Raw genomic sequence first — 15,232 nt, 5'->3', positions numbered from 1 at the left:
TCTTCCTATAATTAAAACAAAACAAAACAAAACAAAAAACTGTCAGAGCAAGGTTACAAGAACTGAGGTTAACGGAAGTCAGTGCTTTTAACAGCAGGAGAAAAGGCTCGGCTGCTGTCCAGTTGTGTTGCTCACAAACTAATTCCATTCTGGGCTTTAAAGCATTAAGGAATGCGACATGGTGACGGGTGCCCTGCTGTGGGCCAGGATCGGGACCCAGTCTTCCCTCCCTGGGCTACTGTGCTGGACCCTTGACTCTGCTTGGAGGGAGCCCAAGACAACGTGAAGCCCTCCAGGGGTCTCTGCCCTGTGGTTTACTGCTGACCGTGGCCTTGGCACCTGTCATTGCTCAGTGTTGTACCCTGACACACTTGAAGCTGGGATTCCATGTCACCCTCAAGAAAGCCGCTGCACCATCTGCAGAGCAGGGATTCCTGCAGGACAATGGGACACTCTCTCAAAAATCACTTCCTCTCTGGGGCCCCCCTTGCTTGTCCTATGGAGAGGGTCTTAGAGCCGTGCCGAGTGGCAGAGTCTGGTGTTCACCCAAGGAACTGCGTGAAGGCTTCCTGGGAACTGACAAGCTTCGTGAGCCATCTGAATGGGGGTTTCATGGTCCCTGCAAGTCACCGAATCCAGCCCTCCTGCCTCATCCCCGTTCAGTTTCCCTGATCTTGGCCATTTTCTCTTGGGTCGCCTCCCCCACCCCATCCATCTCTGGATTTGGAAATTCTACCATCTTTCTGGTTACTGAGCTTCTGGCCCTAAATTTGCTTTAGTTTTCTTTGGAGTCCACTCAGTTTGTAGTGCTGGGGTCACAGTTGGCTCAGGTGAGACCGGTCGGCCTCCCTAGTGGTACGATCACACCCGTGCCACTGGAACGCGGCTGCCTCCACCCTGTCCTCTCCACAGGGCCCTCCTCAGGGCCAAGGTGAGTGTGATGGACCGAATCCCACATATGACATGAGTATGGGTACACGTGTGCACCGGCATGCGTACACCCAGAACTGGACACGTGTGCATGCACACACAAGCCAGCACATCTGCCCGCATTCCCAGGCACACACTCATCCCTGGGCACACGCACACACAGACGCAAGGTACGCACAAGGCACTCATGCCCACACCAGGCACTCATGCACGCACATGGCCACACATAGCACGTAGATATACACGGATTCTCACACACGCGTGGCATATCCTCATTTTAAAAGGGATCGGGCCGCTTTTCTCCTCTAACCCGCATCTTTGCACTTACTGTATTGTGGCACTCTCATCAGCATGGAAAAGTGATTTCATTCTTTTTGTTGTAAATTAGTTTAGCAGCACTGTGGCCTGCTTGTCTGCCTGTATGTGTGTCTGTCTGTGTGTACAGTGTGTGTCTGTGTGGGGCGTGTGCCAGTGTGAGTGTGAAGCCACATCATGGATTGGTGCTTGGATGCCTATTCGTGGCCATGTGGGCCTCAGCGTCCTTCTGTGGTGACATTTTGGGAGCTGCCTCTCCTGTCATCACTGTGGTACTTTGCTGGGACCTGCAGAACTGGCTCCCTGTGCCCTGTGCCCACACCCACCCCTCCTCACCCTGTGCCCCATTGGCTTCTCCTTTCTCAGGGCCCCGGTGGACCCTCCCCATCTCGTTGACTGCAGGGCAGGTGTTCTGTTTTCTCCCCACAGCTCTGAGGTCTGAGTCTTTGTTTGGTCCTTGTCCCATGCCCCTCAGCCATCACAGGTGTGGACACCCCTGCGGAGCCATCTCCCAGCCCCTTGGAGCCCCACACCTGAGACCCAGACTCGGGGCCTGGGCAAACCTCATTCCTCCGCTTGTGCCTCTCCCTGGGGACTGAGCTGCTCAGATGCTCCCAGGGCAGGGAAGGAAGTTTTGACTGGTCTGAGCTGGTGCCCGGGAGCAGCATGTGCTGGCATCACCCAAGTATGGGGCTGGTCATTCCTAGTTTTCGAAGGATGGAGTTGTGGATGTGGCAGTGGCTGGGGGGGAGAGTCCCAGCAGGATCAGTTCTTAGGTGGCCCCAGTGGCCTGTGCTCTGGGCTCTCCCCGTAACCAAGCCTGCTCTGTGGCTCTCCTCCAGGCCCGAGAGGGGAGAACCGCTGCGGCTGTCCGGCGGGTTTGCACAGCGGCAGTGTGTTCTCTTGTGGAGCCCGTGTCCTGGGCCCTCCCTGCCTCCGAGGTCTCTGACTCCCCTGGGGTCAGATCCTGCCTCTCCCAGCTCCAGGTCTCTCCCCTCCCCCCAGGTCTGGAGAGGCAGAGGGCTCTCAGCTGAAGGAGGCCATCAGGCCCGGGGCCACCCCTGAGGCTCCGCGTCTCTGCTCTTTCCCAGGGACTACAGCTCATCTGCCTTGGCTTGTCAGAGGGGAGGGCAGCCGAGGCCCGAGGACCCTGTGCTCGGAGCCATGCGCCTCCTGTGAGGTCCTGTTGGGGGCTCATTCTTCACCTGAGCCAGCTTTTCCCCAAGGGGGTGGCATTAAAATTAGCTAAATCTGGCCGTTGAAACGTCAGGCGGCCTACAAGGGGTGTCTTTTGGAGGGCACGGTGGGCGAGGGCCACTAGGAGTGTCCACAGAGCAGTACCGCTGAGTGACATTTCCTGTGACTCAGTGAATGGTGTTAAACTCACACCAGGAGTGCAGGGACTATGGAACCCTAAAGCCACCAGGCCCCCTTCAGAATGCCAGCGTCATTTGCTCCTGGCTTAGGACACTCTTTCCCTCTGTGCCGTGGCTATTGTTCTTCATGATTTCTTAGGGGCACTTGGAAAGCTTTAACTTTGGGATAATAAAATAAAGTGACCAGTGTCGGCACCTAGCCTGCCTGTGAGGATGGTGGTGGCCACAGTGGGACCTGGCTCACAGCAGGTCCCTGGGTTCTTCCGTGGCCCTCTGCTCCTGAGCCTGGTTTAGGTAGCTTGGATTTTACCCCTAGGTGGCTGTGGTCAGGGTTGGAGGCCCGGGCAGTAGGGCCTGGCGTAGTGACTCGAGGTTAGGGCCTGTAGGGAGCCCACCCGGGTTCCCTTAGCAGGTCTGCTCCTTCAGTGTGGCAGGTGACAGGGAGGCCCCTGTGGTCACCCCTGGGCCAGCCCTGCACGTTCTGTGCCCACCTCTGGCCCAGGCCCTGGCTGGCTCAGGTTGAGAGGGCACCAAGGCCCTCAGTTCTGTGAGCTTATTTGGAGCAGAAGCAGAGAGACCAACCTGCGCAAACCACCTCTCTCTCCCTCCCTCTCTCTCTCTCTCTCTCTCTCTCAATTAGAGCTTCATGGTTATACATGGTGGTCAGGTTCATCCAGGCAAACTCAGACCTGCTAACCTCTTTCCCTGGAGCTCAGGGTGGCCATTCTGGCCGAGGACAGGCTGCCCCCGTCACTGTGCCGTCAGTTCATTTCCTGGCTGCGTGGCGTGGGGTGGCAGGCCTGGATGCCCCGTTGTGTGGGTGGACCCTCCTGTGGATCCTTCTGTGGCTGGTGCTCACCCGCAGTGCAGAGCACAGGGGCACTGTGTGGAGGACCCAGAGGTTGTGGCCCGGTGAGCGTCAACCCCCCTGCCCTTTATGCCCTGAGGTGCTTGGAACCTGGTCATGCACTGACTCCCTGGACAGTGCTCCCAGTCGGGGTGCTGGCTGCCACGGGGGTGTGCCCTTGGCCTCGGCTTCCTCGCCTGTGAGCTGGGCTCACGCTGTCTGCTCCCTTGGCATCAGGATGAGGAGCCAGGGATCTGCTGGCAGAGCCAGGACAGGCATGGTGGGTGCTCCCAGGCCCCGTGCTGGTCCTCCGGTGCTTTAGTGGGAGGTGAATTTGAAGAACCTGTTGGTTTCCGTCCTTGAGGATGGGCCTGCAGCCCAAGCTCCACTGTGGCTTTGCGACAGGGTGGATTCCCCACGCGCTTAGATTCGCCTGTGGAAACCCCCTCCACTGCTCCCGGGGCGCAGCTGCTCCTGGGCTGAGGCAGACATGTTGCTTGCTGGGGCATCGCCTGCTCTCTGGGGCGTCTAGGGGCTTTCCACAGACCAAGGTGGTCCCAGCTCTGAAACCAGCAGGATGCAGCCCGTTCCCCTGCCAGGTGACTTGGCTTGTTTCGTCATTATGAATCATGGCAGTCATGACAAAGGTGCTGTTCCGAGCCTGCTCCCTGTCTGGTCCCACAAAAGCCTTTGGGCCTGCTGAGGCCCAGGGTCACTGTGAAGGGGAGGTATGCAGAGTGCCACCGGGTGTCATGCTGCACCTCCACCTCCCGGCTCCACCTGCTGGCGACATTTCTGTCCCCGCCCTCCTGTGTCGATCCCCGAGTCTAGTGGCCTCAGGGCGATCCTGACATTGCGTGGGAAACGTCCTCCGCAGGCTCGTTTTCTGTTTTGAGGATTGGGAGCACTGTGTTAATCCTGGGCGTTCTCTCCGCGTCCTCCCAACTTCTGTTTGTTTACCCAGCCACTTGCCTTCCTGGGAGCAGACGAAGGTCCCTCACTCTGCTCTAGCTGGTTTTGTCTTTTGCTGGATTTTTTAGGCTACCTGGACTGCACTTCGGTTTCGGTCTGAGATAGAGGAACGCTGTATGTCTAAACGTTTCCAAGGTCTCTTTCTGGGCTTTGGGCTCTCTCGCTCAGACTCACGGCCGTGACAGCTCTGGCAGAGCCACCTGCACAGGGACAAGGCCCTGGTGCCTGGGAGGGTTGGTCGGGTACCTTGGGCAGTGGCAGTGACCACTCCATCTATGGAGCACTCACCCCGGGTCAGGCCCATCCGTCCGTTTGCCTCCTGGATCTGCACCTGCAAATGCCCCAAAGGCAAGGGCAATACTGACCCCATGAACCAACAAGAACCACGTTTAACCCCGTGGGCCCAGTTTGTCTGTTCTGATAAGTAGGGCTGATGAAATAATATCCCCATCATTGAAGCACTGCTTCACAATCGCATTTAGGGTTCTTGGCAGTGGTGGGGTTCTGGTAGTGAAGAAGGTGATGATGATGATGGTGGTGGAGATGATGGTGAAGAAGGTGATGATGACGGTGGAGATAGTGATGATGGTGGTGGGGATGATGGTGATGATGATGATGGTGGGGATGAGGATGGTGGGGATGAAGGTGATGGTGATGAGGGAGATCATGCTGGTGGTGATGTCACTCAGGCAGAGTCAGGTCTTTATTTTTTTTCTCTCTTTTTTATTGAGCTAAAATTCATATAACTTAAAATCAACTGTTTTAACGTGAACAAGTCAGCAGCACTTCGTACATTCAGTCCGTGTAACCATTGCCTGTATCTGGTTCCAGAACAGATCCCAAAGGAAGCTCCACAGCCACTACATGGTAGCCTCCCATTCCCTCGACTTGCTCCCGGCCTACGCACCACTCTGTGTCTCTCTAGATGGACCTGTTATGGACATTTCTTATCAGTAGAATCACACGGTGTCAGTGCAGGTGTGTGTGGCATTTTCCACTGACATAGTTTTGACATTCATCCACATTCTCGGACATACTCAAACTTCATTCCTTTTTTAGGGCTCAATGATATTCCACTGTATGTAGGACCACGTATTGTTTATCTGTTCTTTGTCATTGGCTGTTTGGGTTATTTTCACCTTGTCGTTTTTGTGAATACCCTTATTACTTGTATTCAAAGTTTTTTTTTTTTTTTTAAGCCTATATTCAGTTCTCTTGGGTATATACCCATGAGTAGTAATTGCTGGGACACATTGTAATTTTATGTGTATTTTCTGAGGAAACATCAAACTTTTTCCCCAAGGTGCCTGTGCCATTTTATATTCCCTCCATTGAGGAATTGGAAGAGGGTTACAATTATCCCATACCCTTGTAAATACTTACTTTTCTAAAAAAAAATTATAAAAGCGAATTTATAGCCATTCTAGTGGGTACGAAGTGATACGTCATTTAGTTTTGATTTGCACTTTAATAACAATGGTGAACATTTTTTCATGTGCTTGTCAGCCATTTACCAATCTTTGGAAAAGTGTTTAAACCATTTGTCCATTTTTAAATTGGATTATTTGTCTTCATTGTTGAGCTGTAAGCGTTCTTCATATGGACGCCTGCTCCTTAGCTGGTATATGATTGGCAAATATTTCCTTTCATTCTCTCAGTGCTGTTTCTCCTCCTCCAACTCCTTTTTTTTTTTTTTTAGTACTGGGAATTGAACCCAAGGGCACTCTACCATTCAGCTGTGTCCCCAGTCTTTTTGTTTTTTACTTGAGACTGGGTCTTGCTGAGTTGCTAAGGCTATCCCCCAACTTGTGATCCTCCTTCCTCAGCCTCCTGAGTCCCTGAGATGACAGGCGCCAGCCATCCTCACGGTGTTCTTTGATGCACAAAGAACATTTAATTTCCATGAGGCCAGTTTATCTATTTTTTCTCTTGTTGCTCATGGTTTTGGTGTCATATCTAGGAATCCGTTGACAAATACAAAGCCACAAAGATTTTTCTCCATTTTTTTTTCTTCTAAGAGTTTTACAATTTTACATCTTACATTTAGGCTGTTTTTATTTTCAGTTAATTTTTGTATAGGAGCAAGGTAGGCATCCAAGTCCGTTCTTTTGCATGAGGCTGTCTTTTGTTGAAGAGATTATCCTTTCCGCCATCGAATGGTCTGGTAACCCTTGTCAAAAATGACTTTTTTATGTTTAAGTGTTAAGTTTTGAAATTGGGAAGTGTAAGTCCTCTTTATTTTTCTTTTTGGAGGTTGTTTTGGCCCTTTGGGGTTCTTTATTATTCCATACGAATTTAAGGATAAGCTTTTCCATTTCTGAGAACAAAGGTGTTGGGATTTTGTAGGGATGGCATTGGATCTCTCATCACTTTCGATATTATTGCTATCTTGACATTAAGTCTTCTGACCTGTGAACATGGGATGTATTTTCATGTATTTCTGCCTTTTAAAATTTCAGTGTTGCATAGCTTAGGTTAAGTTTATTTCTAAATATTTTATTTATTTATTTTTTTCCAGAAGTAGGGCTTGAACCCAGTGCCTTATGTGTGTTAGGAAAGTGCTCTACCACTGAGCTTCAACCCCAGCCCTTTTTTTTTTTTAATACTTATTTTTTAGTTGTAGTTGGACACAATATCTTTATTTTATTTATTTTTATGTGGTGCTAAGGATCGAATGAACCCAGGGCCTCCCACGTGCTAGGCGAGTGCTCTACTGCTGAGCCACATCCCCAGCTCAACCCCAGCCCTTTCTATTTTATTGTGAGACAGTATCTTGCTAAGTTGCTGAGGCTGGCCTTAAACTTGGGATCCTCCTACCTCCGCTTCCCAAGTGGCTTGGGATTACAGGCATGAACCACTATGCCTGGTTCTAAATATTTTATTCCTTTTATGTGATCATAATTGCTTTCTTGATTTTATTTTTGGATTATTCCTTTCTAGTGTATGGAAATACAGCTAGTTTTTGTGTGTTGATGTTGCATTCCACAACTTCTGAATTTATTAGCTCTAGCATTTTTTTTTTTTGTGTGTGTGTGTGTGTGTGTGGATTCTTTAGGAATTTTTGTAGGATTATGTCATTCAAATAAAGATCATTTTACATCTTCCTTTCCAATTTGGATGCTTTTAATTTCATTTCCTTTCTCTGAATAGGACTTCTAGCACTGTGTTGAATAGAAGTGGCAACAGCAGACATCCTGTCCCCTGCCTGATCTTCTAGGGAACACTTTCAGCCTTTTATCGATGTGTATAATGTCACCCTTGTGTATGATGTTAGCCGTGGGTTTTCACGTATGGCCTTTATCATCTGAAGACGTTCCCTTCTATTTAGAGTTTGTGGAGTTGTTGTTGTTGCTGTTTTTTAATCACGAAGGGTGTTGGATTATGTCAAGTGGCTTTCTCTGTATCAGTCTAGAGCCACAGAAGTGGCGTGTGGTTTTCTTCATTACGTTAATGTGGGGTGTGGTGTGGAAGGAAGGAGACCAGGAGAGGACTGGGAGAGAGGGAGCAGAGGGCGAGGCAGAGGCTGTGCCGCCCCAGAGAAAGGGCCAGGTGAGCCACACTCCCCCGTCAGACCTCTGTCTTCTTGAGTGGGGGAAAGAGAAGCAGAAATCTGCTGTCCCAGCCTCCAGGGAGGGCTCAGGGACACTTGCCTTCCTAGCAGGCAGCGGTGATGCCTCGGGGATTGCAGCATTGGCTCATTTCCCGTGTGGAATGACCCTTGCATTCCTGTGATAATCTCACTTGTTTGTGGTATGTGGTCCCCTTAAGGTGCTGCTGGGTTTTATTTGCTAGTATTTTGCTGAGGATTTTATACCAGTGTTCATAAGGGTTGTTGGTGGGTAGTTTTCTTGTAGCGTTTGCCTGACTTTAGAGTCAGGATGATGCTGAATTTTTATAATGGACTAGGAAATATTCCTTCCACTTCTAACTTTCTGCACAGTTTGAGAGAATTGGTGGTGCTGAATTATTTTTGGCTCAGCCCAGGCTTGGTATTATTCATCTTTAAATATTTGATAGAATCCACTAGTGGTGATTTGGAATTTTGTTTTTAGGAAGGTTTTTCAATGACTGATTCCATCTCTTTATTTCTTATGGATATGTTTAAAGTTTCTATTTTTTAAAAAAATTTCGTAAGTTTGTGTGTTCCTAGGAATCTGTCCATTTCACCTCGGTTGTATAATTTATTGGCCTGTGCTTTTTCATATTATTCTTTCAGAATCCTTTTTGGTTTCCTTAAGGTCAGTAGTAATTTCTGGTTTTAGTAATTTGAGTCTCCTCTTCTTCTTTTTTGGTCGGTCTATCTAAAGACTTGTCAAAGAACCAGCTTTTGGTTTGGTTGATCCTCTTCTAAAGTCGCTGAGTTCATTTTTACATAGGTTACTACATTCCCCTCCCAACACTTAACATTGGAGGGCCCCCCATTCAGGGGAGAAAACAAGTTCAGAGATAGATATGATGTTCCATCATCAAAGAAAGCTCAGGGCTATAAGACGTCAGGAAAAGTATCCAGTGGTTCAGACCCAGAAGAGCACGGGTTCCCCTGGAGGTGAGTCCAGCTGCCCTGAGCTTCTCTCTCCAGGGACCCATGTGCCCTGTGGCTCCAGCAGCCCTCCTGGCATTGCCAAGGTGACTGAGTGGGCTGGGGAATGCAGCCTGTGTCCTTAGCAGGTGTAGGAGAAGAATGACAAGCTCAGAGCCAGGTGTGAGACCAGGCCCAGCATCTGCACTGAAATATGCTGCTTTCCCTGTGGTTGAAGCGTAGGCAGTCTGCAAGGGGAACTGTCACCCTCTCCCACCCTGACGTAGCCTGTCAACTCCCAGTGGTAACTCACCTGTCCCCACATGGTCTTGTCATTCATCACTCTTAATGGTCACTGATGATTCCATTAGGGGGAGGGACACTAGATGGCAAAGTTTGTCTCTAAAGAGAAAATTTAAGCTGTTTCTAATCTTCTTCTAACACAGAATGCTGAACAAGCGTCGCAGTGCATACAGTGCTTTCCTCTCAGGATGTTCCCATGTCCACCTGTTGGGGTGTATGTCCTGCCCAGGGCTTCGCCAGTATGCCCTGCCCACAGGAGCCGTCGTGTCCCTATTTCCCAGTCTCATCACCTTTACGTTTTAGTGTTTTAAAAGATTCCTACTAATTTTGATAGCTATGAATCTCTATCGGCCCCCAAATAAAAAATTAAACAAAAGAAAACATTTAAAAGGTCATTCTAAATGTGACTGAAAATGGTTTAGGAAACTTGGCTATAATTGTTTGGGAGTGCCTGCCCTCCATCAAAACCATCTGCTTGGTGGACATCGGTGGCTTCTGGATAGCTTGTTCCTCTGAACTCCTCCTACACAGAAATTCTGGATGTGCCCCTGGGGAAAAGGTCATTTTTAAAAAATGTCTGGTCAGTTTTCTTTACACTTCTTGGCTCACGAGAAGGAAACGCTGAAGCGTGTTCCCAGCCCATCAACTGCTTTTCCTTGTGGGGGTAGATTTCCCCACGTCCCGCCCTTCATCAGCTCGATTCCCATTTATTGCATGGTACAGATGGCCACTTTTCTGTCACTTTTAACCAAAAAAGTAGAAGCCATCGGAATGGAGCCATGTCTTTCCATCTTGCTGGGTTCGATACTCTAGAAGCTTTTGATGTTTTGGGTCGTAGCCTTTGGTGCTCACTGTCCTCATTCCCTAAGTGGTTTTGGCCTGTGACCAGGCCAGTGTCTGCTCAGCGGGCAGCTCTCTCCTGGGCTGAGTTCTCAGCAGGAACTCAGGGAGGGAGGTTGGAGAGGTCATGATTCCTGTGACCCAGGTGTCATCCTGAGCCCTCTGGGGTTGAGCTGGGCAGGTGGCCGTGGTATGTCCTGCATGGGGTGCTCCTGGCTGTTGCTGGTATGTTCTGTCCTCACGGGCTGCTCCAGGGAAAGACCTGGGGGTGACCTGGCTCTGAGATCCCCCCTCATCTTCTCTGAACCCTGGGGGACAGGGTGGAGGTGGCCTTGTGGAGACAGGCCTGCTGGATGTGAGGCCCAGCCCATCCAGTGGGTCCACATGGTGGTCATGTCCAACACTGTCTGCGTCTGGGCTGCAGATCCACTCTAGGAGGGCAGCCCTGCAGCCCCCCTGCCCTCCAAGGACCCTGTCCCTGTGCAACTCTACTCCATCTGGCCTCAGTCCTCCAGTGGTGAGCTGGGACCCTACCTCAGAGTTGGTGGATGAAAGTCACCTGAGGGGGCTCCAATGAGAAGGTAACGATCTGTTTCCTCCTGTTTCAGCTGTGTTGGGGTGGAAGAGGAGGAGGCGCCAGACATTGACATCTACCACTGCCCAAACTGCGAGAAAACCCACGGGAAGTCTACCCGTAAGTACCCAGAAGGCCGCCTCTTGCCATCTGGAGTGGCCAATACTCGCCTTGGCTGCAGGGAGGGCCGGGGCTCTGCTAGGCCTGAACCTCGGCCCCAAGATGCTAGGGCTGAAATGCCCTGGGTAGCACCAAATGGCAGTGTCACAGCCTCAGGACTCCAAAGCTGGGAACCCCTCAGGCCTCACCTGCCCCTTCTGATTGGCTCCTGCCCTCAAGAGCTATGCAAAAACCCCACTAGATTTAAGGCCCAGGGCTGCATAATTAACTCTGGTAGTGGCCACAATAGCCTGAGTCTGGGGTGCAGACTTGGGAATTCAGGTAAATGGCGATGACGGTGCATCAGGGCCCCTAGCTCAGCCTATCCCTGCTGCACTGTCCATTGCCACAGGTGGGCCCAGGTCGTCCGTATGTGTTTGTGGGTGGGCTCTGCATGCTCCTCCAGCAATAGCACCCCCCTTCCCAGGGAATCTCAGAGGGCCTGTGTCTCTCAGAGCTTGCTGTTTGTGTGTGCTGAGGCCTCCCCTTTCCTCTGGTCCCTCTCAGGTTCAGTGGGTCCTGGGGGGCTCCCAAGGCACAGGCTCAGTCATGCTTGGCAGGTTCACCCAAGTAGGTTTTCAGCTCCAAGGCCAAGCCTGGGTAGCAGGTGGGGGTCAGAGCCATGTTCGGCAGAGACCTCAGGAGAGAAGTGGCCTGGAGACTGGACCGGTGTCACAAGTGTGCAAGTGTGGCCTCCGGGCTCCTGCCTGGGTTTGTACTCACAGAAACTGAGGCTGATCGTAGCCTTGGCTGGCTGGCTGATCACACTCCCATTCCTGGCCCTGGGCTGGCTGGGCTGAGTGGGATGGTACCCTGGGATAGGGCTGGGGCGTCAGTCTCCTTCAAGAGAGTTCCCTCCAGGTCCCTGTTGCAAGCCAGGGGGCCAGACCCTCAGGCTCCGTGGGCAGAGCCCTGTAGACACAGTGGGATTGGAGGGAGGAGGCAGAGGTGGGAGAAGCCCCAGCGCTCTTGTTCTCGGAGTCCAGCCTGATCCAGGGGAGCTTTGGCTGGCCTGGTGCTTGGTGAAGCTGCCTCTGTAGAGTGAGGTCTCCCTACTCTGGGGACCTCACTGCTGTCTCTCGGCCTCTCTAGGGCTTGGCCTGTGTGTTAGTCAGCTTTTTGCTTCTGTCACCAAAATACCTGAGATAAACAACTTAAAGAAGGAAAAGTTGATTTGGGCTCATAGTTTCAGTCCACTGCTCTGGGCCCCAGGTGAGACAGAGCATCATGATGGAAGGAGTGACAGAGGGGCACTGCTCAGCTCTTGGCAGCCAGGAAGCCGAGGTGGGGGAGGGTAAGGGGCCAGGGCCAAGATATACTCCCATGGGCAAACCCAGTGACCAGGTGTCCAACCATGCCCCACCTGCCTGCAGTTTCCACCTGCTCCCAATAATCTATTCAGCCTTCAGTGGACTAACCGTTGAGGTCACAGTCGTCCTTCTGATCCAAGCACCTCCCCAAAATCCCAACTCTGGACATTGCTACATTGGAAACCTAGTCTTCAAGACGTGAGCTTTGGGGCACATTCCAGATCCAAACCGTTAACTGCCTGTGTCCATTGCTCTGAAGGTGGGGGCTGCACTTGTTCCAGATTTTGTCCCTTGCTCCCTAGCACATCCTCAGCCCCGTCAAATGCCACCAAATATGTGGGTGGGTGAAGATGAGAAGTCTGGTGGTGCTTTCTGAGCTTTCTAGGCTAAGGCTGTGCCTGGGGGAAGTTACCTTCCTAGCCCCTCCCCAGCCATTGGCAGCCCTGGGGACAAACGATGACCCTACATTCTGGTGACTGCTTCAAATCAGAATTAGGGGAGGAAGAATTTCTCCTGGGTCCAGATACCTCGCCGAGCACACCTGGAGATCTCAGGGCCTCCTTATCTTTGCAACAGGACCCAGGCAAATGAGGCAGAGCTTCTGGGCGGATCCAGGGCTGCACCATGGGACCTGGGAGGTGGCCAGGGCAGAGCAGGGCTGGCGTAAGGAGGTCCCAAGAAGTGTTTCCTTGGGGTGGAGGATCCACCTTTCCCTCAGGGGCCGCTGGTCAGAGGATTTTGGGGGCAGCACTGCTCTGTGTGGTTTATGCCACAGGTGCACATGAGTGTCACCTGAGAAGAGGTTCTAGACTTAGAGGTCTTGGAAAGCACAGGCTGCAGCTCCTGCTTTGACAGTCAGCACGTGTTCCAGGTGTCTTTGCCTGGGGACTCTTGTGAGTCTGGCTGGGGTGGGGTGGGGGGTGCGTAGCTGAACAGGTTACCCACATTGACGAGCACATGGTGTTGATGTCTTTAGTGCCCCCGGATGTCCTCTGAAACACTCAGTGTGACAACCCACGTGCTGTGGGATGCATGTGTACCCACCCCACCCAGGCCCCACCCCTGTGCTTGGGGAGAGTTTGGGCCAAGGTTTGGCCATCAGCTAAGAGCTCACATGCAAGTTCCCCATCCCATCTCCTATAGCCCAGCCCCTAGGGAGCAATGTGTGTGTGTGTGTGTGTGTGTGTGCACACGTGTGCATGTGTGCATTTGTTTGTGTGTGTGTGTGTGGGGGTGTATTAGTCCATTTGAGCTGCTGTAACAAAATACCAGAGACTGGATGGCTTAAATGACATCAAATTTATTTCCCACCACTCTGGAGACTGGGAAGTTCAAGAAACAGGCTCTGGCAGATCCTGTGTCTGGTGAGGGTCCTGTTCCTGGTGCAGCCTGTGGCCTGTGGAGCCCTCTGGAGGCCCCAGGCCTGCCTCCTGCCTTCCTGCCCTTGCTGTTCTGGCCTGGACTGGGGCTTTCAATGGACATGGCGAGGACAAGAGGGACCCATGCCTGTGGCCAAGCGTCACCTTCTCTTTATGGAGGCCACAGCGGTGGGATTGCAGGGCCCTTCCCCTAGCTGTCCCCTGTCCTGATATGTTCCTTGGACTGATTTTGAACCATGGGCCCCACAGTTTATCTGACCAACATAGGGCAGGTGTAGGCCTCAGGTTCCTAGACTGAATCTTGGCAAGGTGTCCTGTGTGACAAAGGCACAGGAGAAGCAGGAAGCAGCAGCTCTGTGACAAGCACAGTCACTAAATGGTCAGAGTTACTTTCCCTTCTCTGTCACCGTCAGGTTCTGAGGACTGGGGTGAGAGCCTGCTTGTCCAGGCTCCATCCTCCCCTGCTCAGAGCGGTGCAGCGGGCTCCGTGCTGGGCCTGGGGGACACCTGCACCCCATGCCCCAAGCCATCTTCAGGGGTGTTTCGGGGAAGGAGGTGGAGAGAAGAGGGCCACCTGTGGTGGTGGCTATCAGGTGCCAAAGGTCCCAGCAGGGAGGTGTCAGGGTCTTGATATGGAGGGCAGGCGGAAGGCGTCATCCAGCTCTGGGATGGTGGTTCCCGTGGCTAGGGACCTTGCAGGAGGTGACTCTGGTGATCTTGGCAGATTTGGTGCCTGAAGGAAGAGGAGTCCTGGGAGACCCCAGGTTCTGCGTCAGAGTGTTGGACGGTGATGACACTTTAGTTGGTGACACCAGAGGCTGGGGAGGAAGGGTGGGGTCCGAGTTCCTCTGTGTGTGTGTGTGTGTGTGTGTGTGTGTGGTAAGGGTGAGGAGGTGCTGGGTGTGAGGGTTGGGGTTTCAGGAGGTCTGAGTACTCACAGGCTCCCCAGATTCTTCCCACCCTTCGAAGGCCTTGCTGGGTCCCCATGCAGGGCAGCAGGTATGAGGGCCCCGGAGGAGGGGTTGCACTTGATGACATTCCCCACCTCCTGTCCCCCACCTCCTGTCCCCCCCCCCCGCCCCCCTGCAGTGAAGAAGAAGCGGACGTGGCACAAGCACGGCCCGGGGCAGACGCCCGACGTGAAGCCCGTGCAGAATGGCAGCCAGCTCTTCATCAAGGAGTTGCGGAGCCGGACCTTCCCCAGGTGGGGCCAGGAAGGGGTGGGGGGCCCCGCAGAGTCTGGTCCTCACCCTGTGGCCCTGCCCTCTCCCTTCATCTTTCACCCCCTGCAGCCAGTGGCCATGTGCTCTGCCCCCATGGGCTCCCTCTTCCAGGAGAGGGGGAGTGGTCATGCTGTGCTGGAGGTCACAGAGCCCCCACTGCAGCCCCAGGGTGATGGCCAGGGGTCGAGCACAACCCCTGTTCCCCTGGGTGGAGGGCACCCTTCCTGCCAAGTGCCTCACCTTTATGTCGTTCCTGTGGGTTCCTTTCTTTCTCTTTTTGGTGTAGGGATGGAACCCAGGGTGCTTTAGCATGGAGCTACATCCCAGCCCTTCTTGTATTTTCTTTTGAGACAGGGTTTCGCTAAATTGCAGGGGGCCTCAGCCTCCTGAGTCGCTGGGAGAGAGGTGTGCGCCATGGAGCCTGGCTCCCTGGTTTCCTCAGCCCTCCTGGGAGTCCTCTTGCCTCCCACATGGCCAAGAGGCCA

At 52.6% G+C, this 15,232-nt stretch overlaps 1 protein-coding gene across 1 annotated transcript in view; it reads left to right on the top strand.

Moving 5' to 3' along the window:
* The window catches only part of Phf2 (PHD finger protein 2), an 89,791-nt gene that overhangs the window by 35,884 nt on the left and 38,675 nt on the right, over positions 1-15,232 (top strand). The window contains exons 2-3 of the mRNA XM_046457709.2: positions 10,711-10,796; positions 14,614-14,728. Of these exons, the coding sequence (XP_046313665.1) occupies positions 10,711-10,796; positions 14,614-14,728 (201 nt within the window). The remainder of the gene's footprint in view (positions 1-10,710; positions 10,797-14,613; positions 14,729-15,232) is intronic.

This window comes from Marmota monax, unplaced genomic scaffold (genome assembly GCF_021218885.2).
Source record: "Marmota monax isolate L192 unplaced genomic scaffold, Marmota_monax_Labrador192_F-V1.1 WCK01_AAM20220418_F8-fsc00231, whole genome shotgun sequence".
NCBI lineage: Eukaryota > Metazoa > Chordata > Mammalia > Rodentia > Sciuridae > Marmota > Marmota monax.
This window is presented reverse-complemented; position numbering and strand designations above follow the sequence as displayed.